The sequence below is a fragment of the Chelonia mydas genome, chromosome 18 (assembly GCF_015237465.2).
Source record: "Chelonia mydas isolate rCheMyd1 chromosome 18, rCheMyd1.pri.v2, whole genome shotgun sequence".
NCBI classification, from domain to species: domain Eukaryota; kingdom Metazoa; phylum Chordata; order Testudines; family Cheloniidae; genus Chelonia; species Chelonia mydas.
In genome coordinates this window covers 9,427,117-9,451,091 of record NC_051258.2, presented here as the reverse complement: position 1 = coordinate 9,451,091, position 23,975 = coordinate 9,427,117, and the positions used below count along the sequence as shown (strand labels likewise).

The 23,975-nt window shown below is 47.2% G+C and overlaps 1 protein-coding gene across 10 annotated transcripts in view; it reads left to right on the top strand.

The window, feature by feature from the left end:
• Positions 1-23,975, top strand: part of KAZN (kazrin, periplakin interacting protein) — a 721,176-nt gene that overhangs the window by 641,616 nt on the left and 55,585 nt on the right. For all 10 annotated transcript variants that reach the window (XM_037881298.2, XM_037881299.2, XM_037881300.2 and 7 more), the window contains 5 exons: positions 456-592; positions 8,073-8,243; positions 13,831-14,020; positions 18,765-18,895; positions 22,733-22,783. In XM_037881298.2, the coding sequence (XP_037737226.1) occupies positions 456-592; positions 8,073-8,243; positions 13,831-14,020; positions 18,765-18,895; positions 22,733-22,783 (680 nt within the window). The remainder of the gene's footprint in view (positions 1-455; positions 593-8,072; positions 8,244-13,830; positions 14,021-18,764; positions 18,896-22,732; positions 22,784-23,975) is intronic.

Sequence of the window (23,975 nt, the reverse complement as noted above, 5' to 3'; positions counted from 1 at the left end):
CTTTCCTTTTTTAGATCAAACTTAGGCCACAATCTGTCAAAGCATTTCAGCACATCCTTGTCCTAAGCACATGAATAGGCTCCCTGAAATAAATTGGGTTAGCCATGTGCTTAAGTTCTCTGCTGGATAAGGGCCTTAGTTTCCAACTGTGGAAAGAGGCATTCATAATACATGGATATGGACTAGTGAATTTACAGATATCCCTAGCGTAGATCAGGCTCTGATTCCTTTTGCATCATTCAGCTAACTATGGCAGAGCATCTGTGGCAGTTCCTATTCACGCTAATTATTACAGGGAAATCAGGAGTTCGGAGTCCTTCGTAGAATTGTAGTTGTCCTGTGTTTAAAATAAGCCCAGAGTGTTTTGGAAAGATTGAGATGTGACTTTCTGAATGTAGAGAAGAGCCCCATTTCTTGTCTCTGACCTTGAGCTGTAACTGTGTTCTTTCATGCAGCCATGAAGGCAGATCGAAAACGTTTGAAAGCAGAGAAGACAGACCTGGTAAGCCAAATGCAACAGCTCTACGCCACACTGGAGAGCCGGGAGGAACAGCTACGTGACTTCATCAGGAACTACGAGCAACACAGAAAAGTAAGCTCCTGTATAGCCAGTCCAGAATTATGAGACACAGATGAACATGCTATGTTGGGGAAGAGTCAACACAGCTTTTGTAAAGGGAAATCATGCCTCACCAATCTGTTAGAATTCTTTGAGCATGTCAACATGCATGTGGACAAGGATGATCAAACTGATAATCGTGTTCTTGGACTTTCAGAAAGCCTTTGACAGGATCCCATGCCAAAGGCTCTTAAGCAAAGCAAGCAGTCATGGGATAAGAGAGAAGATCCTCTCATGGATCAGTAACTGGTTAAAAGATAGGAAACAAAGGGTAGGACTACATAGTCAATTTTCACAGTTTAGAGAGGTAGATAGCGGGGTCCTCCAAGGATCTGTACTGGGACCAGTGCTGTTTAACATCTTCATAAATGATCTGGGAAAACGGATAAAAAATGAGGTGACAACATTTGCAAATGATACAAAATTACTCAAGGCAGTTAAGTCCAAAGCTGACTGCAAAGAGCTAAAAAGGGATCTCACAAAATTGTGTGACTGAGCAACAAAATGGCAGATGAAATTCAGTGTTAAGTGCAATGTAATGCACATTGGAAATCATAATCCCAAATACACCTACAAAATGATGGAGTCTAAATTACCTATTACCACTCAAGAAAGAGATCTTAGAGTCATCGTGGATAGTTCTCTGAAAACATCTGCTCAGTGTGCAGCAGCAATAAAAGAAAAGCTAACAGAATATTAGGAACCATTAGGAAAGAGATAAAAAATAAGACAGAAAATATAATGCCACTATATAAATGCATGGGACACCTACAGCTTGAATACTGTGTGTAGTTCTGGGCACCCTATCTCAAAAATGATATATTAGAATTGGCAAAAACACAGAGAAGGGCAACAAAAATTATTAGGAGTTTGGAACAACTTCCATACAAGTTGAAATTGGAACTGTTTCTATTAGAAAACAGACAACTGAAGGAGGATATGATAGAGAGCTATAAAATCAGGAATGGTGTGGAGAAAGTGAATAAGGAAGTGTTATTTTCCCCTTCCCGTCACACGAGAACCAGAGGTCACTCAGTGAAATTAATAGGCGACAGATTTAAAACAAACACAAGGAAGGACTTCGTCACACAGTCAACTGTAGACTCATTGCCATGGGATGTTGTGACGGCCACAAGTATAACTGGGTTAAAAAAAAAACAATTGGATAAGTTCATGGAGGATAAGTCCATCAATGGCTATTAGTCCAGATGGTTAGGGACACAATCCCATGTTCCGGGTGTCCCTCTGACTGCCAGAAGCTGGGACTGGATAACGGACTAGATCACTCAATAATTGCTCTGTTGTGTTTGTTTCCTCTGAAGCCTCTAGCTCTGGTCACTGTCAAAGACAGGACACTGAGCTAGACGGACCATTTGTCTGACCCAGTAGGGCCATTCTGATGTTCTTCGATTTTAGTTGTGTTATACAGTGGCTTCATTTTAGCTCAGACGTCGGTGTTTAACATAGTGTAAGTGATAAACTTTAGCTGTCAAAATGCAAAAATATTGTACATTTCTTAAACACGGCTGCCATGTTTAAAGATTCCTGCTAGAAAAAGCCCCCAGGCAGAGAGGGGTCAGGGTGGGAAATCATCCTCTGTGAGCCTGATTCCACCCTCAGAGTCCTCAGAGATGCCACTCTGCTGCATACTCTCCAGGATGTAAGGGTAAGGAGGTGTGGTCTGTGCATGTACAAACTCCAACCCACCACCAGCCATCACACACACCCCCTTCCCCCTAGCTGGTGCAATCATAGAATCATAGAATATCAGGGTTGGAAGGGACCCCAGAAGGTCATCTAGTCCAACCCCCTGCTCAAAGCAGGACCAAGTCCCAGTTAAATCATCCCAGCCAGGGCTTTGTCAAGCCTGACCTTAAAAACCTCTAAGGAAGGAGATTCTACCACCTCCCTAGGTAACGCATTCCAGTGTTTCACCACCCTCTTAGTGAAAAAGTTTTTCCTAATATCCAATCTAAACCTCCCCCATTGCAACTTGAGACCATTACTCCTCGTTCTGTCATCTGCTACCATTGAGAACAGTCTAGAGCCATCCTCTTTGGAACCCCCTTTCAGGTAGTTGAAAGCAGCTATCAAATCCCCCCTCATTCTTCTCTTCTGCAGACTAAACAATCCCAGCTCCCTCAGCCTCTCCTCATAACTCATGTGCTCTAGACCCCTAATCATTTTTGTTGCCCTTCGCTGGACTCTTTCCAATTTATCCACATCCTTCTTGTAGTGTGGGGCCCAAAACTGGACACAGTACTCCAGATGAGGCCTCACCAGTGTCGAATAGAGGGGAACGATCACGTCCCTCGATCTGCTCGCTATGCCCCTACTTATACATCCCAAAATGCCATTGGCCTTCTTGGCAACAAGGGCACACTGCTGACTCATATCCAGCTTCTCGTCTACTGTCACCCCTAGGTCCTTTTCCGCAGAACTGCTGCCTAGCCATTCGGTCCCTAGTCTGTAGCGGTGCATTGGATTCTTCCATCCTAAGTGCAGGACCCTGCACTTATCCTTATTGAACCTCATCAGATTTCTTTTGGCCCAATCCTCCAATTTGTCTAGGTCCTTCTGTATCCTATCCCTCCCCTCCAGCGTATCTACCACTCCTCCCAGTTTAGTATCAATCTATATCAAGGGAGCAGGCAGTCTGTTGCTGGTAACACTAGGGCTACAAGATACTTTATCTGCAGAGAGGACTCCTTGTTGTATCTGCAGAGTATATGAGCACTTACTTCGGTGCCATCTGCACCAGCAGCCTGTATCACACCACAAAGTCCACCTTCCCATGCTCTTGGGGGCTGCAGATTCCATCTCTCTCACATCCTGGGGACATGCTGATACCATTGGACTCAGTGGAAGCCTTTCCATTGATATCAGTGGGCTCTGAATTAGGCTCTAAAAGCCATGACATCTGCACTATCCAAAGCAAGGGGCTGATCTCCTGTTGGCTCTCTCTGTACCACAGTCCTACAATGGCTGGTATTGAATCTGTGCACTGGCCTTTCTAAATTGTCCTGAAAACATTACCAGCCCACGCAGAAACTCTTTGATCGTCCCCATTGAAGTCAATAGCAAAAGTCCCATTCGCTTCAGTGCTGCAAGATGAAGTCCAAAATCTACTTGCGTTACTGTGATGAATGATGGTAGTGAAAAGACCTGGAGAGTTTTCACTCCCTGATCAAAAAAAAAAAACTTATCTCAGGTGAGTGAGCAAATAAAATATTGTAAGGCAGCTGGCAATACAACTGTAGAAACTGGAGCACTAGTAAATAAATAAATACAGGAAAAGGCCGGTCAATGAGCAAAGTTAGCAGCGTTTGATTTAAGAGTATTGCTCCATCTATATCATGTAACAGATCGGACTGGAAGAAATCACTGAACCAATATGGTGTGCGCTCTTTCTTTCTCTCTCCTTGCTCAAGGGAATGAACCTTTACAACTGGTTATTTCAAGGACAGGTTTTATAATTGTCCTTAAAGTTAAGAGCTTGTTAAAAGAACATACAAACTGCAGTGACTCTAGACTAAGTCGCTCAATAATAAATAACATTTCTCTGAAATGGTTTTCAGCATCTCTGCTCTGTTTGCAAGAGGATATATATATATAGACAGTTTCCTGTTTTGCTTTTGATTAGGCTGCATAAAGCTATCCGCTCCAATAAACAGCCATGGGAATCAAACATCTGTAATTATTCTTTTTTTCCATGCAAAGAGAGAAAGTTTCTATTTTTAAAGTATCATAACAAAGATCACTCGAATCCAGCTTTCAGCTTTTTCCAAAAGTTGTATTTTTCTTTCCTGCTCATATGAGAAAATCAATGCAATTTAAAAAACCGCAAAGACACGTGAGGGAGGAATGCATGGAGGAAGGCACGTAGGTTGGGGAGAGGCTCTGTGTGCTGATTATTTGCTTGCAAGGATGCTGGAGGTCTTATGTTCTCTGCAGCCCCTCCACTTGCTTCATCCAGATCTGCTGGTAGGATCTTTATGGGAGTCTTGGAGGCAATTCTTCCCTGGGGCCTGGGTTTGCAGAGAGCTTAGGACATGTCCTCATTTCCACTCTGTGACAGGCAGCCTGCATATTTTCACCACTATTTCGCTAGAGAAACGTGGTGTATGAAATAACCTATGAACAGGGGACTGGGTGACTGACGTCATCTCCTGTATTCATGGAGGAGGATCAAAGAGTGAGAGAAAAAGCATCCTGCCTCTTTCTTGTGCTTGTTCTCCAAGGGCATCACATGTCATTTCCCTTGAGGCCTGTGGAGAAATGTTATTGCCACCCTGGTCTCGAGGACCCGCACCCATAGTCTGTAGCGGTGACGTAAGCGGCTTAGGTCTTGTCCACAGTGTGACTGGAAACCGTGCAATAACGAGGCTTGATTATCAGAAGTGTTTAGCATCCAAGACTCAACCTCAAGCTGGGGTCAGTGGGAGCTGAGGGCGTTCAGTGTTTCTGAACATGATTGTGGCTAGCAGCGGTTTTATCCTGTTTTCCCTAATCACCAGAGAGGATCTGCTTATTCCGAAAGCTCTGTCGGTCAAACCATGCTATAGACTCTCACAACAGCATGGCTTTCAAACAAGTTGCCCAGGAAAAAGCACTTGTCTGCATGGCTGGGGAAACCACGCCCTCGGCAACAGAGTCTGAAGGCTGGTGTTAATAGAACAGTTTCATGTGTAGTTTGGGGAAGAGCCAACAATGTTCCATCACAGTGGTTGACGGGTGATGCAAAACATCTGCCAGCTCTTCTCTATAAAAGCGTAGGGCTTCAGCCTTGCTCTGATAACAGCTGGGAGCGTGGAGGGGATTTCAGTGGGAAGCAGGACGGAGGGATGGCATTGCTGATGTTTGAAGTGGATACCCTTTCCTTGTGTCCCCCGTGTTAATTCAGCACTCTTCGGTCCAGTGCTATATGTGGAAGGACTGGCGCTGTTTGGCTGAGGTCATTAGAATTCTACATATATGCAAAGCTATTGGTGAGGCGAGAACACTTCTGCCTTCATTACATGCAACGTTGGGTGGTTGGGGGTTTGTGTTTTCCTGAGCTTGGCCTTGCAGACACTGAAATGATCACTTGACTATGACAACAGGAACTGCTCTCTGAATGTTCCTTTAGCCGTCCTGGAAAGGAGAGGGATGCACTGAGGTTTTCAGTAGGGCTAGAATGTAAAAAGAATCAGACTAGCTGCAAAGCATGTCCGCCTGGTCCTGTTTGGTATAAGTCACCACTCCCATGTACTACCACTTAGTCTGAGATTCCCAGGCATTTAGGCACCCAGTTCCCATGGGCAGTTTTGCAAAGTTCAGCCTTTGGGCTCGACCACATGCACAGTGACATAAGGGGATGTAAGCAGTCCCCTTAGTCCCCATGCACGGGCTATCTATGTTGCCAGACCCTGCATGGTGTCTGGGGAAGCAGTTGGTGCTGAGCTGCTGATCCCCCACGGGTGGGTGGGCAGGGGGGGCGAAGGGCAGGCACAACCTTGGCTCCACCTTTTCCTCCTCTCTCCAGCTGAGCGGCCATGCAGAAGGAAGTAACCAAGGAAGCACCCAGGAGAAAGGCATTACAGCTTCACACTTCCCTTCCCTGCACCCCCTTTATCCACTGGGCAAAGTACTCTGTGCACTGCCCCCTATGTGGCCTGGGCTGTGAGGTGCCAAATCAGCCCTCAGTGATTTGTTCCCCGGAACGGGCATAGGTGGCACCAAGCTTCATGTCCCTCGACCCGTTCCTGGCGGACTCTCAAAACAGCTGGACTTTTCTGCAGCTGCTAATCACTCAGTCACTAAAGCAGTGTCATGGGGAGGGATCCCTGGCATAATGTAATACCCAGCATGCAAATGCAGCTGCTGTCTAGAGTCCTCTTTTACCAAAAAATAATGGATTGAAAAGTGAAAAATACAGCCAGCAGGATGCATGGTGCCATCAGCACAATCAAGTCAGTGCTGCTTTCGCCTCACTGAACTAGTTTGCACCGGGCCATGACCACCGTCAAACTAATAACTTTGTTAGCTGGCATTCTGCATCAGCTGGGCTCCCAGTCCTGCATGGCCTTGACAGCACAAGCAAGCTGGCTTGTGTGCTTTTTGTATCCAGGTAATTTCCCATCCAGCAATCTCCTCCCAGGTGGCGCCGGGATCTCCTCTCATTGGCACAGGAACCTGAAGACAGTGTGGTCCAGTGGGCAGGGAACCAGAGTGGAAGTCAGGAGACTACAATTCAATTCCTGTCTCTGCCACAGACTCTGTGTCCTGAACCACATGACCCCACCATGCCTCAGTTTCCCCCCACGTCAAACAGAGATATGGTACTTTAGCCGCCATTGTAAAGTACATTGAGATCTATGAATGAGAAGGGCTGGAGAAGGCCTGAATATGAGTAATCTCCAGAAGCATAACAAAGCTCTCAAACCCAGAAAAGGAGAAGAGCCAGGGTTCCTTGAATCCCACTAGGGACTAGACTGTTGCCACCAAATTTTATGTGGCAGGTGCTCAGATATCACAATGGTAGGCAGGAGAGAAGAACCCAAAGACAGACAGACACAGATTAAAAACACAGAAAACTTCTGTATCTGTAGCGAAGCTGCACACAAAGCAGCTCCCACCTGTGTTTTTTTTTTAATATTCGTTTCCTTGTAGAAATAGGGAATCTTTCATTTTTATTAAGCTCTGTTGGGAGCGATGAAGGGGGGATGGGTTTCCTATGAGGCCAGTTCTCATATCACTGTATCCACAGAGGACAGACTAAATGTGCAGTTCGGGAGGAGATACCACAGGCTTGTGTCAAACAGTAGAAAATGGTGCGTTTTCAGGACAGCTGAGCTTGCGAACAAGCCTGCCTTCGCTTTAGGTTCTTTGGCACCTGGGGTTAGCACTGGGGATTCTATCTCAAGCAGCAAATTCCTTGCTTCTCTCCAGTGTTCGGTTCAGTGCTAACGTTCTGGTGAAACGCTGGCACTTCATTGTGGCCACCCATGGGCTGCAGTGGAGATCTATTTTGCCCCACGGGCCTGGTCGGTGGCACTCAGATGGTCTCCAGGAGGGGTCTAGTCCAAAGTGTGGTAAAGAGACACAGGCGGTGAAAACCATCTCTTACTTTTGTTTGTTTGCCCTTTAGTTTTTCCGTGTGTTGCTTCTGTCCCTACTTATTACCCCTGACGCAGGCCTGCAGCTTCCTTACAACCCTCCCTATTCACTCTGGCTATAGACTCTGGTAGGAGAAGGTAAGGAAGAGATGAAACAGGAATAGTGAAGAGGGGTGAAATCCTGACCCCATTGAAGCCAATAGGAGCTTTGACATTGACTCCAGTGTGGTCATGATTTTGCCCAGTGTTTCTAATACAGGATAAAACGCTGCCCTGTGTTGCCTAGCATGGATTTCCTGGGGAAGCAAGCTGGGCCTGTTCTCTCATTCCCTGCCTTTGCCCTGGTGTCTTTGCAGGAGAGCGAGGATGCGGTGAAAGCACTTGCAAAAGAAAAGGATCTCCTGGAGCGAGAGAAGTGGGAGCTACGCCGGCAAGCCAAAGAGGCGACAGACCACGCTAGCGCGCTTCGCTCCCAGCTGGACCTGAAAGACAACAGAATGAAGGAACTGGAAGCCGAGCTAGCCATGGTGAGAGCCCTCCCTCCTCCATCAGTAGCTGGAGGCATTTGTTTAGGCTGGCGTGCAGATGGGGCACCTCTACAGTGCAGCTGGGAGGTGTAAATGCCAGCTCAGGAAGATATTCACCTGCTAGCTAAAAATCATAGAAATGTGGGGCTGGAAGGGACCTCGAGAGGTCATCCAGTCCAGCCTCCTGCGCTGAGGCAGGGCCAAGTAGACCAGCCCTGACAGGTGTTTGTCCAGCCTGTTCTTAAAAACCCCCAAAGATGGGGATTTCACACCCTCCCTTGGAAGCCTGTTCCAGTCCTTAGCTAGCCTTATAGTGAGAGAGTTTTTCCCAATATCCATCCTCAATCCCTTGCCGCACTAAGCAGCAGCTCAGGCTAGCTGCCTGAATACCATACTATCTGAGATCCTAGGGACATCCTTGAGCATCTAAGCCCAAGCAGAGCTAGTGTGCATACAGGTACCCACTCTGGGAATTGCAGCTCCGAGCTGCAGCGGAGACACACCCTAGAAAACCCCAGCCAGTCCAGAGTCTCTGCCATTACCATGAATTCTGTAGGGTTCGCTTTTGGTCTGGTTTGCTGTGACAGCCCCTGCCCGGTGGATGTCTCCTGGCTGGAGACTTTCACCTGAGCAGATGGTCGTATGTTTCTGGTCCAGCAAACCTAGACAGGCAGCCTTTCAAACCACCCTGGAAAGACACTGCAGTTCAGACTCTTCAGTCATCCCAGAACCCTTGGCGATTCCCCCAGCGCTTGTTATTTGGGGCCTTTGTGCCGTAGCAGCCTGTGATGGGAACTCTGTTTCCCAGCTGTTCAACAACCTGCAGCTTTCCCCGCACCCTGCAAAGCATGACTAGGCTGTGGAAGCACACTTGAAACCAATGTTCACCTGCTTGGGTGATCAATGATCTCATTTCGTTAAGATCATTGCAATACCGACCAAAGATACGATTCCCACATAAGGACCCTAATTGCCTTCCAAAACTTGCCAGGAAAAGCAAAAACAAAACAATCTCTTTGGAACCATTTTGTTTGTCTGGCTTCTCTGCAGACCGACATGGTGCTGGAAGCCTAAGGTGAATGTCATTGAAAGCAGGCACCCTTCTTACTTGTGTGTCTGTGACTGCTCAGCTGTAAGCTTCCCTGAGTGCCGTCTGGCCAATGAATTAAGTAGAGAAGGCAAAGAGTTGAAAGGGTATCTGGCAAGCCTGGCAGGCTTCAGTATGAGGTGCAGTTTCCTTCCATGAAATACATATAGATGTCCCCATTCCCAGCTCATGCATGGGAGTGCACAGACCTCCCCGCCTATCGAGACCAATACCGCTGTGACTGATGCCTCTGAAAGGCTTAGAATTATCAAACAGGTGCAGACATATACCCACATCACAAGTACTCACCTGTCCCCACTGTAATACACAAGTTCATACGCCCCTTTACTTATACATACAGTGCTGGATCTATTCAAACACATACACGCAAGCGTATCCATAACCCTGTTCCTTCACCGCTCCAAGCATGTGTCCATGCACCCACCCCCCTGCCTGTGCCTCTGCCCATATCTGCCTTCATATTCTTCAGCATTTGGCTCTGAAATCATAAGCACGCTGGTTGTCAATTGCCTCCTGTGTTTTCACTGTTCAAAGCAAATTTCTGCCATAAAACCCAAACGACTGCTGGACATGCAGTCAGTTTTCTCCCCAGCTTAGAAATATTCCCCGGTATTAAATAGATACATCACAATTTGTTGTGCGTTGATTCACCTTGCGCTGCATAATTTCACTGTGCACAGTCACTGCCTAACTGCGACACCTAGTGTTCAAAGCTCTGTTGTCTCCAGAAGGCAGACTGGGTAGCTCAGAGAGGAGGAATCTTGTGGTTTCTCACCTAGCTGAGAAAGGAGTGTGCTTCACAGTAAAGGCAGCAGATCTCAGGAAAGGGCACTGTGATGATTTTTCTTCCCTTTATTGGACTGTCTGTTGAGAGCTCGATGTTTCTAATGTTAGGCCAGTTTAATCACCATGAGTGGCACCTTGCAGTTAGCTCCATTGAAAGCAAGGGGGCTATTTGCAAAGGAAGGCACGACTCTTTAAGTAAAGGTGGAAGAATGGGCCCGGAGTCATTCATATTTAAGGAATAAAGCTAGAGATTTTATAGTGTGTTATGGGTAATCAAGCTTAATAACATTGGTGTTATACAGGTGAATTCACAGCAACCAACGTTTAGGGCAAGTATCTCTGTAAAGGAGCTTACAACTTTTATAGCACAGTGAGACAAGAATATCTGTTAGAGAACAATCATAGTCGGATAGGTGTGTTTTGTTTTGTTAACTATTTAACTCCCAGGGATGAGAATTTGAGATGCATTGCTTTAAAGGTGCTCTGCTTTTCAGAGAATTGCTCTTTTGTTAATTATTAAAACATTAATAGGGCCAAATCTCCAGCATAGCTCCGTTGGCTTCAATGGAGCTATGTCCATTTTCACTAGGGGAGGCTCTAGCCCTTAGTACCTCATTTGAGTTCCAGCTCAGACATGTTTGCCTTATTGGCAGCATGTTGTCAGCTTGCCAGTCTGACTATACTCCAGGGGTGTTTGCTTACTGGACGTTAAACCAGCAGTATGCTTGTGATCTGATCACTGTCTCCGCAGTCCAAAAGGTGCCTTGTTTCCTCACTTGAAGGATGTACATGCTTGCCCTTAGATCTGGAGAAATGAACCGAGTCTTTCGTGTTGCAGCCATCTGTGGCGATTGTGCACACGTTCAATGCTGGGACATCAACCAACAGATATTTCACTCAACAGCTCGCCAAAGCCCCCTGGAAAACAGCAGGGGGTTGTGCCGATGTAAGATAGGTGAGCAGGATATGAAGGAACAGCGTTGTGCAGGTTCACGGAGGGCAGAGTTCCACCTACAGAACCTTGGAGGTGAGGGGTGAAAAGGGAAAAGGCCAACTTGGAGACTCAGGCCCCAAATCCTCAGAGATTTGGGCTCCTAACTCCCCTTGAGGGATCTGGGCCTCTGTGCCAAGGGTGGCTTTGCAGGGAGTTAGGAAAACTCTCTCTGTCTCCTTGTACACCAAGCCCATGTGAGGTGGAAGTGACTGTGACCCAGGAAACGTGGAGGACCATCAGAACACACGTTTACACAGTCGAAAAGCACTTTTAAACGTTTTCAACTGGGGATTTTGTTGAAAATGTGCTTTTAAAAAATAAAAACTGCTTACGGGCTGAGATCTTGTGTGCATGGCCAAGCTGTATCCTGGAGGGCCTTTTCCGAACTGACTTGTGAGCCCTTGAAAACCAGGTTTTGTAATGGAAATGGTGACAGATCCTAAACTGGAGCAGCGCTGCTGGCAATTTGTGCATGTTCTCTGAGTTGGGCCATTGTACATAATGTTCCCCTGCCTTTCAGATCGATAAAAGGAGTACTCGTGGCACCTTAGAGACTAACCAATTTATTTGAGCATGAGCTTTCGTGAGCTACAGCTCACTTCATCGGACGCATACTGTGGAAAGTGTAGAAGATCTTTTTATACACACAAAGCATGAAAAAATGGGTGTTTACCACCACAAAAGGTTTTCTCTCCCCCCACCCCACTCTCCTGCTGGTAATAGCTTATCTAAAGTGATCACTCTCCTTACAATGTGTAAGATCGATGTGTGTTTTCTTTCTGTGGCCTATTATGGGGTATTTATATGCAAATTCCACACACTGTTGCAGGAACCCTTCTACCTAGGCTTTTCCACAAAAGCAAAACACACTGGAGATGTGGAATACACGAGACTTACCGATGCATATATTTACATTCAGTGTGTGCTGTGTGTTTTTTTGTTTTCCTCACTGCTGTAATGGCAGCATAAGAGCAGGACTTGGGAGTCACTTTCTTAGCATTAAATGGAGTTTGGTAGAACAGATTAGACCAAGCACTGGGTAGGATGCCCAGGAGGGAGGGGGAAAGAGGGAATCGGATGCATTAGAGAGTTTGGGCTTTGTTTTTAATCCTATTGTATCACACAGTCTCTCTTTCCCTGCTTGTAGTCAGTGGGAATGGACTATTGCATAGGGAAGTTGAGTATTCGCTCCAAAGCTACAAAAAAAATAGGTCGCGATTTGATTGGTTTTTTTCTTCCTCTTTAGTTTTTAAAAAGTGAATCCCTTACCAATAATCGTTCCTCCTCACGGACATGATCCGGAGTCCGTCAAAGGGAAGACTCTCATTGACTTCAGTAGGCTTTGGCTCAGGCACGTAGGAGCTGATCCTGCACCCACTGACTCCACTGAGAGCAGGACTGGGCCCCAGAGGTCTTGTGTGTAGCTCCTGGTTCGTGGCTTGCGTGTCCTGCAATGTAGTGTTTGGGGTGTTCCCCAAAGAAACCCATTGCGAGACTCAGGGCAGAGAATGGGGGTGCACGGTATTTTGCTGCTAGCAGCTCTGTCTGTACCTTAGGAGCAAATTCATGCCCCCCTTGTTCCTCTGGACCAAAGGCACCACATCATTTAAGGCAACAGTCAGTCTTGGTGTAGACCCTGATCCTTTAATCTGATCACTGACATACCTCGACACCTGCATAGAGTCCCAGGGAAGTCAACAGGGCATCACACGGGCATAAAGGGACCACAGACAGGGATCAAAATGCAGGATTGGGCCTTTAATAAGTGACACCTTGAGGGACTGGAAAAAACCCAGCCAGCCTATGATTTCCAAGGCACTTTAGAACTGTGGAAATATTCTGTGTTTTCCTAGTTATGAAACATCAAGTGAATCATGGGAGCTATTCTCTGCTGGCTAATTAAAAGGTACAGTCAAGCAACTGGCACCTCTTTAATGAGAATTTTTAAATTATTTTTACTTTGTAGATGCTTCTGTTTAATTTTTCAAAAAAACAAAATATTGAACAGGGGGAAAGCGTCCCTCTGAGCCTGCCAAGTCCACTGGGAACAGCAGAAGAACCAATAGGCCTGTTTAACACATCTGAACCAAAGCCAACTGCTGACTACCTCTGTGTGCCTTTGCCTTTCTTCATGAAATTTGGCACGGCTTGCTGTATAAATCACTGGCTCCTGTATTTGCAGGAACAGCTATTTCAGTTTTTGGTCCAGGTTTCTCTCGAAGGTAAATCATACGCTAACACGTTGTTGTGCTGTTTTTGTTTTCTTTGTGATGACCAAATAGGCTTGACTTCAACTGGCCGGCCTACCCCCAGCTCAATCATTCGTGCTTCGTCTTACCTGGTGGCTGCAGGAAAGTTGGGGCTGGATTCCCAGCTCTCAACAAGTGCGTGTTCTGTTTTGCACTCAATCAGATCTAAATGGTAGCTGCTTGCATTTTGAAATCCTATTATTGCAACATTGGCAGCACGGCAGATCCCCCAGAAGAGTTAATTATCAACCTTGGTAAAAGAAACCATGTCTTCTGGAAGGATTTAACCCTAAGAGCAGCACTTATGTCCTATTCTCTTCTTGGAGTGTGAAACTGACCTCATGCGGCGTTAGCCCCTCTGCACAGGGGTGGCTTGAACTCATTGCAGTCCGAGTGCTGTCTTGAGAGAAGTGTTTCATTGTCCTGTATTTTGTTCTTTTATCCCATCAGGCCAAGCAGTCCTTAGCCACGTTAACCAAGGATGTCCCCAAGCGTCACTCATTAGCCATGCCAGGTGAGACCGTGTTGAATGGGAATCAGGAATGGGTGATGCAGGCAGATCTCCCGCTCACAGCTGCTATCCGGCAGAGCCAGCAGACGCTTTACCATGCGCACCCCCAGCACTCAGCAGACCGACAAGGTGAGCTCCAAGCCAGCCGCTAACCCCTTTGGGAAATCTCTCTGATCTCTTCTGCCTTTAATACGATGGCATTCTTGATGAAGTCGAGCACCTCCTTGTTCCAGCAAAGGGTTAGTGTTGTGGCAGGAAGGGAAATGAAGTCCAGTAGCTTGGTATGACTCCGCTCCAAGGAGAGGCAGGTATAGGAGAAAGATTTCAATACATATGAGCGTTCTGGAGGCACAAGGCCAGATCCCCAGGTTATAGCTTCACTGGAGCCAGTGTATCTATGCCAGTCGACACCTGCTGAGGATCTGGCCCACAGGCTTGAGCCAGCTTTGATCTGAATCATAGAATCATAAAATATCAGGGTTGGAAGGGACCTCAGGAGGTCATCTAGTCCAACCCCCTGCTCAAAGCAGGACCAATCCCCAATTAAATCAAATTAAATTAAATTAAATAATCAAATTAAATTAAACTGAAGCTTAACAGTTTCCCTTTTGAATGTCAACAATTCTCATTCCTTTTAAAATGAGGGTTTATCTTTAGCACTGAGGATTTTCACCCCTGTTTTCCCCTCTTTCAGATGAGGTGTAAACCTGAGGCCTTGGGGTCATTGAAGTTTTAGGATTCTTTTGAATCCCAGCTAAGATAAATTACATTCTGCCTCCTGCGGGATCCAATGGATACACAACGTTCTTTGTTACTTCCTGTTCCGAGCAGTTATGCAGTGCCCCATAACAGTTGCCACCTTTCACCCCAGAGGCTGGCTGAGTTTCAGTGGTTGGGATGATGTCATCCTCGGCGCTCTCTTTCCCGTCTCCTCCAGATGTTGTAAGGCTTAATCGAGGCCTAGCTGTAAAGCCCGTGGAGGTGTTTGGAGAAGGGGCGCTGCAGGAGGGTGAGGGATGAGCTGGTTCTACCCTCTGTGGGACAAGTCTCTCCCGTGTTTTGACAAGGGCGTGTAAGAAACCTGACCAGGTCTCGAAATACAGATTCAGACCCAGGCTGCATAACCTCACCTTCCCCTGTGGCTCCAGAGTCCAGCTCTCTGCCAGCTGGGTGGCCTGCTGAACTAATCCCCTTTCAGGGAGCAGCTTTAACTCTGCTTCAGAGCAGCAGCTGGAGTAAATGGAGGCTGATCTCCCCACTCTCTGCCTTCCACTCTGCGGTGAACTTGGGCCAGGGTTTTCCAAGCCGGGGGCATAGAGTTGGGCATCTGCGTAAGGAGCCCGACTTTCCAAGCAGCCACAGCTTCTAAGTCAATGGGAGCTCAGCACTTCTGGAAAACAGGGTACCGGCTTAGGCACCCCATAATTATCTGTACTGCAGTAGCACATTAAGGCCCCCAGTGAGATCCGGGCACTGTATAAACGCCTAGTAAGAGAGAGTCCCTGCCATGTAGAGCTTTACAAGCTAAATGGATTGAGCCGCCGACCTTTAAATGCCCATATTTGAAAGCATTGACCTCGCTGGAGCCTACACTCTCCTGCTTGAGTGCTTTGCTTTGCCCTCTTCGCTTTAAATTCTAAGCTACCCTATGTGCTCTCCCTCTTCCAATAACCTCCACAGCCCCACAACTGTCTGCACCCAAATCCCAGGTCTTGGGAAGCAGCCGTTCCCAGTCTTTCCTGAGAGGTGATCTCAAAGGCGTCAGTGCCTCGTTCCTTTAAGCCAGGGGTGGCCAACCTGAGCCTGAGAAGGAGCCAGAATTTACCAATGTACGTTGCCAGAGAGCCACAATAATACGTCGTCAGCCACCGTCAGCTCCCCCACCCTGCTCCCAGCGCCTCCCCATCCCTCCACGCACCTCCTGATCAGCTGTTTCGTGGCGTGCAGGAGGCTCTGGGTGGGAGGAGCAAGGGCACAGCAGGCTCAAGGGAGGGGGCGGGAAGGGGGCGAGTGGGGGGCAGGGCCTGTGGCAGAGCTAGGGGGTGAGCAGTGAGCACCCCCCGGCACACTGGAAAGTTGGTGCCTGTAGCTCCAGCCCCAGAGTTGGTGCCTATACAAGGAGCCGCATATTAACTCCTGAAGAGCCGCATGTGGGTCCGGAGCCACAGGTTGGCCACCCCTGATTTAAGCCCTGAAAAGACAGATCAGGGAGGAGGATGCATTTGCTCAGAAGTCAGCAGTGAGCACCACGCTGCAAGGGAATTTGTTTGCAAGCAGAAGGGCACCTGCGCCCTGCCATGCCTGACCCTGTGCAAAGCCGTGAGAGATCAGGATCCAGCAAGTCTGCTGTCTCCAGGCGCTTGTGGCATGGAACTGCACGTCCATGGGCTGCTGCTGGTTTATAATATTCTCTGGCAGTTCAAGGATTGCCCTCGCTCTCAGCAGAAGGTGAAACACTGCAGCACTAGATAACCTGGCATCTGTATATGGGACAAGGATGCAGCATTCAGGGAGTCTCCTCTTCTCACCCCTTAGTACAAATACTCCAGTAATTGCTCAGAACACGAGAGTGACACTGCTCTAACGCATGAGCTGTTATTGCAGCACACTGTAGTATCCCAGTGTCCTTCATACGGCTATCGGGGGTGACTGCAGTCTGCCTCTGTAAATCCACACGCACCCCTGCAATTTTGGCTTCATACGGCATGCTTCCTCTCTGCCGTACCTGTCCTGCAGGGCTGTGAAACAGCTGCCACGTTCAAGGCCATCGGTGGCTGCCCTGCAGTGGTGGGTGACTCCAGGAGATTTTCAAAAGAGCCTAAGGGAGTTAGATGCCCAGCTCCCAAGATTTAGGTATCTTACTCTCTTAGCGGCTTTTGAAAACCTCTGTCAGCGTGTTTAGGAAGCACTTTGGGATCCAGATTAAAGGTCTGTTCTCAACAAAAGGACATTATCCTTCCTTCTCACATGGCATGGATAATACCTGGGCCTGGATGGGCCCCAAGGATCCCGTTTTTAACAACAATAATAATCTTTGCTCTTCTGTAGTGTTGCTCACCTGGGGATCTCAAAGCACTTTACAGACGTTAATGTATCGAAGTGACTATTACTTTCCTCATTTTACAAGTGGGGTACCTGAAGCCCAAACATTAAAGAACTTGCCTATGGCCTCACAACACATCTCTGTCACAGGCAGACATGGCACCCAGGTGTCCTCACAGCCAGTGCTGTGCTCAAACCATTGCCCATGCTGGAGTCGTCCTGCACAAGAGAGCTTCATTTCAGTGGCTTTCATGCTCAGGGACTCACCAAGGAAAGTGAATATTGGGATGGTCACTATTGTCTCAAACTATTGAGTAGCATTCTGGGTACTGGACAAGCCTGGGGAGCCCCCACCACGGGTAGGAAGGATGGAAGAAACTAGTAACTTATTAGCGCGTGTCGTCATCTGAAATGTAAGAAATTCCATCAAAAAATGTTTGCAGTCATATTAGAGCTACAAACCTCTATGGTGAGTTGTTTTAAAAGGACAATATCAAGAGTGGTTGTTTTTAAATATGTACATTTAATCTTCCCGCTTTACAAAGATCCTCATAAATTAGCGATAGATTAAATTCATTCAGCTTTCACCATGAAATTAGTCTGGTCAGTTTCTGAGTCTCCCACCACAGCACCGTGCTTCGGGGTTTGACTTCACAATATTGCAAGGGACTGCCTGGATCTTAAAAGAAAACCTGCAACATTTATTAATGTTTCTATTCATCCTTTCTGTCCTTTACCCACCAAACCTAACTATGGGGCGCAAACTAAACTGATCATGTTTCTTTGAGCAAACCTCATTCCACGTGGGGCCAAAGAAAGTAGTTATATTATTTAGCTTTGATTATGAAGATGCTTCTCCCTTTGGCACAAGTTGTTACCCATCTAACTAATTATCATAGAATCACAGAATATCCAGGTTGGAAGGGACCTCAGGAGGTCATCTAGTCCCACCCCCTGCTCAAAGCAGGACCAATCCCCAACTAAATCATCCCAGCCAGGGCTTTGTCAAGCCTGACCTTGAAAACCTCTAAGGAAGGAGTTCCACCACCTCCCTAGGGAACCCATTCCAGTGCTTCACCACCTTCCTAGTGAAATAGTGTTGCCTAATGTCCAACCTAGACCTCCCCCATTGCAACTTGAGACCATTGCTCCTTGTTCTGTCAGGGCCTAAATAAAGAAGGGAGACTAAGGGCAGGTAGTGATTGGTGGGTAGTGATCGATCTATCGGGGATCAATTTATCGCATCTCGTCTAGACGCGATAAATAGATCCCCGAACGCGCTCCCCGTCGACTCTGGAACTCCAGCTCCTGAGAGGCGGAAGCGGAGTCAACGGGGGAGTGGCAACGATCAACTCACCGCCATCCTCATGGCCAGGTAAGTCGACCTAAGATACGCCAACTTCAGCTACGCTATTCGCTATTCGACCCCCCCCCCTCCCTGCCCAGTGTACACCAGGGCGAAGAAACTTTATAGATAGGGAACAGAAGCACAGAGAAACGTAGAGATTTGCCCAAGCTCATGCAGTTAAGTTGTGGCAGAACTGGGACCTGAATCCAGGTCTCTAGTCCAGCATCTGAGCCATCGCACCCTCTCTATCTCTGCAGCTGCCCCTCCAGAAGTTACAGGCAGGACAGTAGATCTGTGGCGTTATGCTGTGGGCTAAAGCATTCATCCAACACCCCAGCCGGCAACTGTCCGTGTATAAACACAGCACTAGAGAGAACGAAATTCACAGACTGAGAATGGTGTAGTATCCGAGCTAAAGCAGGGAGGGCATGGAGATGAAAATACTAATTCCACTGAGCCCTAACTCTGCTCCTTGCCTTCCAGCTGTCAGAGTGAGTCCGTGCCATTCACGGCAGCCTTCCATAATCTCCGATGCGTCAGCAGCAGAAGGCGATAGGTCATCGACGCCAAGTGACATCAACTCACCCCGGCATCGGACGCATTCCCTCTGCAATGTAAGGCAGTTGTGAGGTCGTTTGTGACTCCTAAAGCTGTCCTCTTAACCTCCGTGCCAATGTTTCTAACCCTAACCATCACTCTTACCTGCTTGTCTTTTGCCACCCCTTCTTCTGGGGCCTGAGCCAAAGCCCACCAATGACAAGGCAAAGCCTCTCACTGGGCTTTCAATCAGGCTATTAATGTAAATCCTGTGTTTGAATGGAACTTAAAACTACCCACATACCAACCAGGAGCTGATTCTACACTGCCTAACTCTGTGTGCTCACTTGCACCTCTGCAAAGTGAGTTTCCCTGGCTCCCAGGGTGGCTGGGGCAGTGTTTTGCTCTCACTTTGCACTGGTGGCCACACCCACACAAAGTACGAGGCAGTGGGGGAATCCAAGTCCCTCTTTTCAAGAGCTGTGCAAAAATGATGCATCTCTTATTTTAGTAAAACGTCCTGAACAAACAACTATCATTTTGTGCCAGGCCATTATTTTTGCAGCCTGGAACATTGATTGAAAAGAGGTTTATTGAAATGGCAGTTTTTCTAACTAGACATTCAGAATCTCTCAGTTTTCCAGGGAAGGAACAAGCTTCAGCAGAGCGAAAATTTAAAAATTTACAAACGTACTTAAAAACAGGCCCACGTCTGAGCTGGACCTGGACTGAGACTTTGACAAAGTGTTTCTCCCCTCAGGCTGCAATTTTATAGGTTTTGATTGAGTACATGCAAAGCTTTAAAGTTTCTCATGTTGTGACACCCCCTTGCCTCCCCCATCAATCAAAATTGAGCCACATAGACCGACTTTCACTCTGAGCTTTCAAGTTCCTCTGAATCAAACTTAAGAGCTGTGAACCCACATGAGTCAAAATGAAAACACAGTTTGTCAAACTCCCTGTGAACTGAGGCTACCAGCCACAGTCCCTGGGTAAACTACACACCTGCAACACTGGGGACAGATCCTAGCAACTTCCTCTCCAAAAGCATAGCTGTGAGTTTAAAGGAGAATCTCCATTAGTGAACAGATTTAGGGCTGATACTTTCCTTAGCCACCAGAGGGAGACATGATCTCATACACCGAGCTGGTGTAAATCCACATTTCTGCTCTCCTTTTAGGCTGGTATAAATCTACAGTAATTCCATCCGTGAAGTTACTCTTGATGTATAACCGTGTAAATGAGAGCAGAATTTGGCCGTTTGCATTCCACTTTTTTTAATTGGGGGAGGGGAGAAGAGAGAACTTCCGACCTGAGAGCGGCAGCCTTTTCTACTAATGAAAGAAGCAAAGAAAGAGAGGCCAGGAGTCTTGCTTCGGTATCAATAGAATTGATTTAAATGACTGGAGCGACAGCATGGAAGAGAATATTTCAAAGTTCAATGGAGAAAATAAATTGGAAGGTGCAGGAAATATCCAGAAACATTGCAATGGGAGAGCAGAGGGGTTATACGGTTCATAATTAAGATGTCCTGGCTAACAGATGCAGATAAATGTAGCTTAATTCTAGGAGCGGAGTTCAGGGAGTGAGCATTTGCCAGATAAGAGAGCCCTGCTGACTAAGGCAACCATATAGGAATGAGAGAACAATCTCCAAGCCCCTCAGGCGAGTGCCTCACTGCAATAAAAGAGAGAGAGATTAGGGGAGGGGGGGGGTCTGCACTGTGCAGTCAGAAGAACAGTGTGTGAGGACTGTCTGGTTCAGTGTATTGATAACAGACCCTTTAGCTGTGGGTCACCAATTAAAATCCAGCTCACATCTGTAAGGCAGCATCTGATCGCTCTCAAGTGACCTTTGTGAAATGAGGGGGTAGCGTTTGTCTCGCTCCTACCAAAGCTCCTCCAAAGCTCCCCCTCACAGCTGAGGCTCACCGAGCCTCTTGCTGGCAGGGAGACCAATGGGGTGTGTGGCACAAGCTCTCTCTTAGGGCTTGTCTGCACATGAAAATTAATCCTGAATAAGGTACGGTATGAATTTAAAGCAGATTAACTATTCCTGATTCCCGAATACAGGCTTGTCTAGACCAGCAGTTCACGGCAAGCTGGGATGTAAATCTACCTATTTCTAGCCTGCCAGGCACTGTGTCCAAAATAGACCCTGCTGCTGGGCACCAGCAGTTCCTTGGTGTGCTTTGAGCTGCCCCTCTTCGAAATGGGAGCAGATTAAAGTGCATTAGGGAACTTTCAGTGCACGACAGCAGAGTTCAGACTGCCAGTGAGTGTGCAGCAGGCTAGTGCGAGGTAGATTTTCACCTCAGTTTACCATGCACTAACTGTTCGTGTAAACAAGCCCCAAGAGTGCCTGCTGCCAAGTTAGTTTAAGGAGCTTTACTACAGAAAGGACCAACTGGATTAAACTAATTCACAATAAAGCGCTCTTATTCTGGAATAAGGGCATCCACACATGGCATTAATCAGGAATAATAGCTAATCTGGAATAACTTGCTGTGGAGACAAACCCTTAGAGCTAACTTTTAGTGAGCAGATTTATTTGTGTGGCTTTTGTAGTTTGACAGTTATGCTTTCACGTTGGCTGTTCCTCCCATTTGAAATACACACACACACTCTCTCTCTCTCTCTCTCTCTCTCTCCCCCGATGGTGCTTCCTAGCTGGGTCTAAACACAAATGGTCAGAATATGAGGCAGCTTCCCAAATCCTTGTGCGAGCTGATAAGGCCATTTCCCATTGAGTCCTGGACCATTCCCGCATAAAGAATCCAGCACCCTGGCAGTGCTGTACAAATAATAATGATTCATTACTAATTGGTAATAGTCAGGCACATCCCTCCTCGTTAACGAGGGGCTAGCTTCAGTCCTCCTCGTTACATTTTTGCTTGACCAATTACCTCCAGTACCTGTGGCATTTGAATCAAGATACGAGTCAGAGGGGATCTGAGTTCAGGGAGCAGATCTCAGTCTAAGGGAGTGTAAGCTGGTGTAAACTCCATGCTTAGGGGGCCAGAAGAGAGGGGTGTAATAAAGAGCTGAGAAGTGGTAGTAAAGCAGACCCATCTCCACACCAATTTGGTCACTTGGCATGTCTGTTTCACCAATGCATGCTCCTTTCCACCTGCTCATCCATGTGTAACTTAAATCCATTACCTTCAAACCTGGCCTGACATGAATTAATGTGACAATCTGTGGCATTTCCTATACCGGTCCAGAACCAATGGCATTAGCCCCGTGCCAACAGGCAGAGGCAGACCAACTGGGAATAGCATAAATGGTGGCTCCAGATTAAATTTTTCCTCTTTAGTTCCTTGACCTGTCACCCAAAGGGGAAAGGGACCTGGACTGAAATGTCTGCATTTGTCTGGATTTTATTTTTGTTGGGAGAGTGTGTCTGGGCCCTGAGAAGCACCCCGAAGTTTGGGTGTTTCTCAGACATTTCTCTGGTTTGCAAAGATGAGACACAGGTGCAGGAGTCATAAGAACAAAGGGTTATATGAATCTTGTCTCGGTTCAAGGAAGTTTGGTTGAGTTCAGCAGATTCACCCTTCTTTATTCTGAGATTCTGACTTTTCCAAAACCATGTTTGAATTTCCCTCTTGGTTGCCCTTAGCCTAGTCTATGTGGCTATAAAATAACAGGGGCCATACAGTTTTACCTGCGTCAGTATGATCTTCTTTTCCCAAACCCCTCTTCTCCTTCCCCAAAAGAATTGGCTTCAGCATTAAACAGCAGCAACTTTGCACCAGCTAATGCTCTGAAGCCCAGAAACAAGCAGGATCTCCAGAGAGAGAGCTCCTGGCTGGGCATTTGTATCCCTGGGCCAGTTTTCCCTCTAACAGTGCTGGGTGGTACTAGGGCTGTGTTTATGCTGTTTCAATGTGATCTGTCTCCTTCTACCGGTAGGGGGATAGTCCTGGCCCGGTACAGAAGAACTTGCACAACCCAATTGTACAGGTAGGAAACCAATTGCCTTTCTTGACCAATCTAATGAAATACAGTTTACTAGTTCGCAGCGTGGCTGATGCACACACAGGGTGCAGAGGCTAGAGTCACGTGCCATGCCTAATAGGTATATTGCAAGTCTGTAGGTAGACCACGACTGGTAACATCTGTCAGTTTTGGAAATGGGCCTGAATCAAAACTCTGGATTTGAGCAGCCCTCCACTTCGGATCCAGAGCCAAACCCTCTGACCCCAGCCCAGCTGTAGTCGAGGAGGTGGGAGAGAGTGGCCGATATAGGGGATAGCAGTTGCCTTTTCCAGAGAGGGGGAGGGACCCACAGGGTCATATGCAGAAGAGTCCAATCTGGTGTAAATTGCACCTTCTGCCAGCTGCTCGGTATCTGTTACGCCAACGTAGGCTACGTCTACACCAGGGGCGAGGGGGGGTGATTGGCAGCTGGCATTAGACACGCTCCTGCTAGCTCAAGGAGCCACTAGCGCACTAAAAGGAGCATAGCCCTGGCAGAACAGGCAGGGGCGAGCAGCGGCATGAGCTCGCTATGCTGGGTTCAGGCAGCTGGGTGCAGAACGGTGGAAACAAAAGTAACTGAGGCTTTGTCTACATTAAAGAAATTTGCAGTGGTGTAACTAAATGATGTGCTGCACCAGCCTCACACAGGGCTTCATCTGATACATCATCATCCTGTAACATCCCCTGGTAAGCTGCAGCTGCGGAGCCAGATACCTTAGGGGCTTGCACTGGGTAACTGCATCGAAATAGCTACACTGTTGTAAATGTCCTTAGCAGACAGGACCTTAGACTCATTCCGCACCAGCCATTTGCACAGATTTACCTCTTCTGGAGTGAGACACTGGTGCTGGCGTTTGCTCCTTCACTCAGTGTTTTTTAACTTCAAGACACTTTATTTGGAAAGAAAGTTTCAAGTAAACCACACCTTGCGGTCTGAAAAGCAAAAGCAATGGCTGATCTGTCTCCAAGGTAGAGCCCGCTGCTACTAAAGAAAAACAAGAGGGGAGAAGTTTGATGAGAGAGAAGAAACGGTTAAAACACCTCCTTTAGACTCAGAGATTTCCCTTCACAAGGGTTTGTGTGAACATCGCCCATGTGGATTCACACACCTGGGGGTTTGGATTGCAGATGGGCCTGTGCCCCAGCTATTCCTGAACTCTGTGGTCTTCCAAAT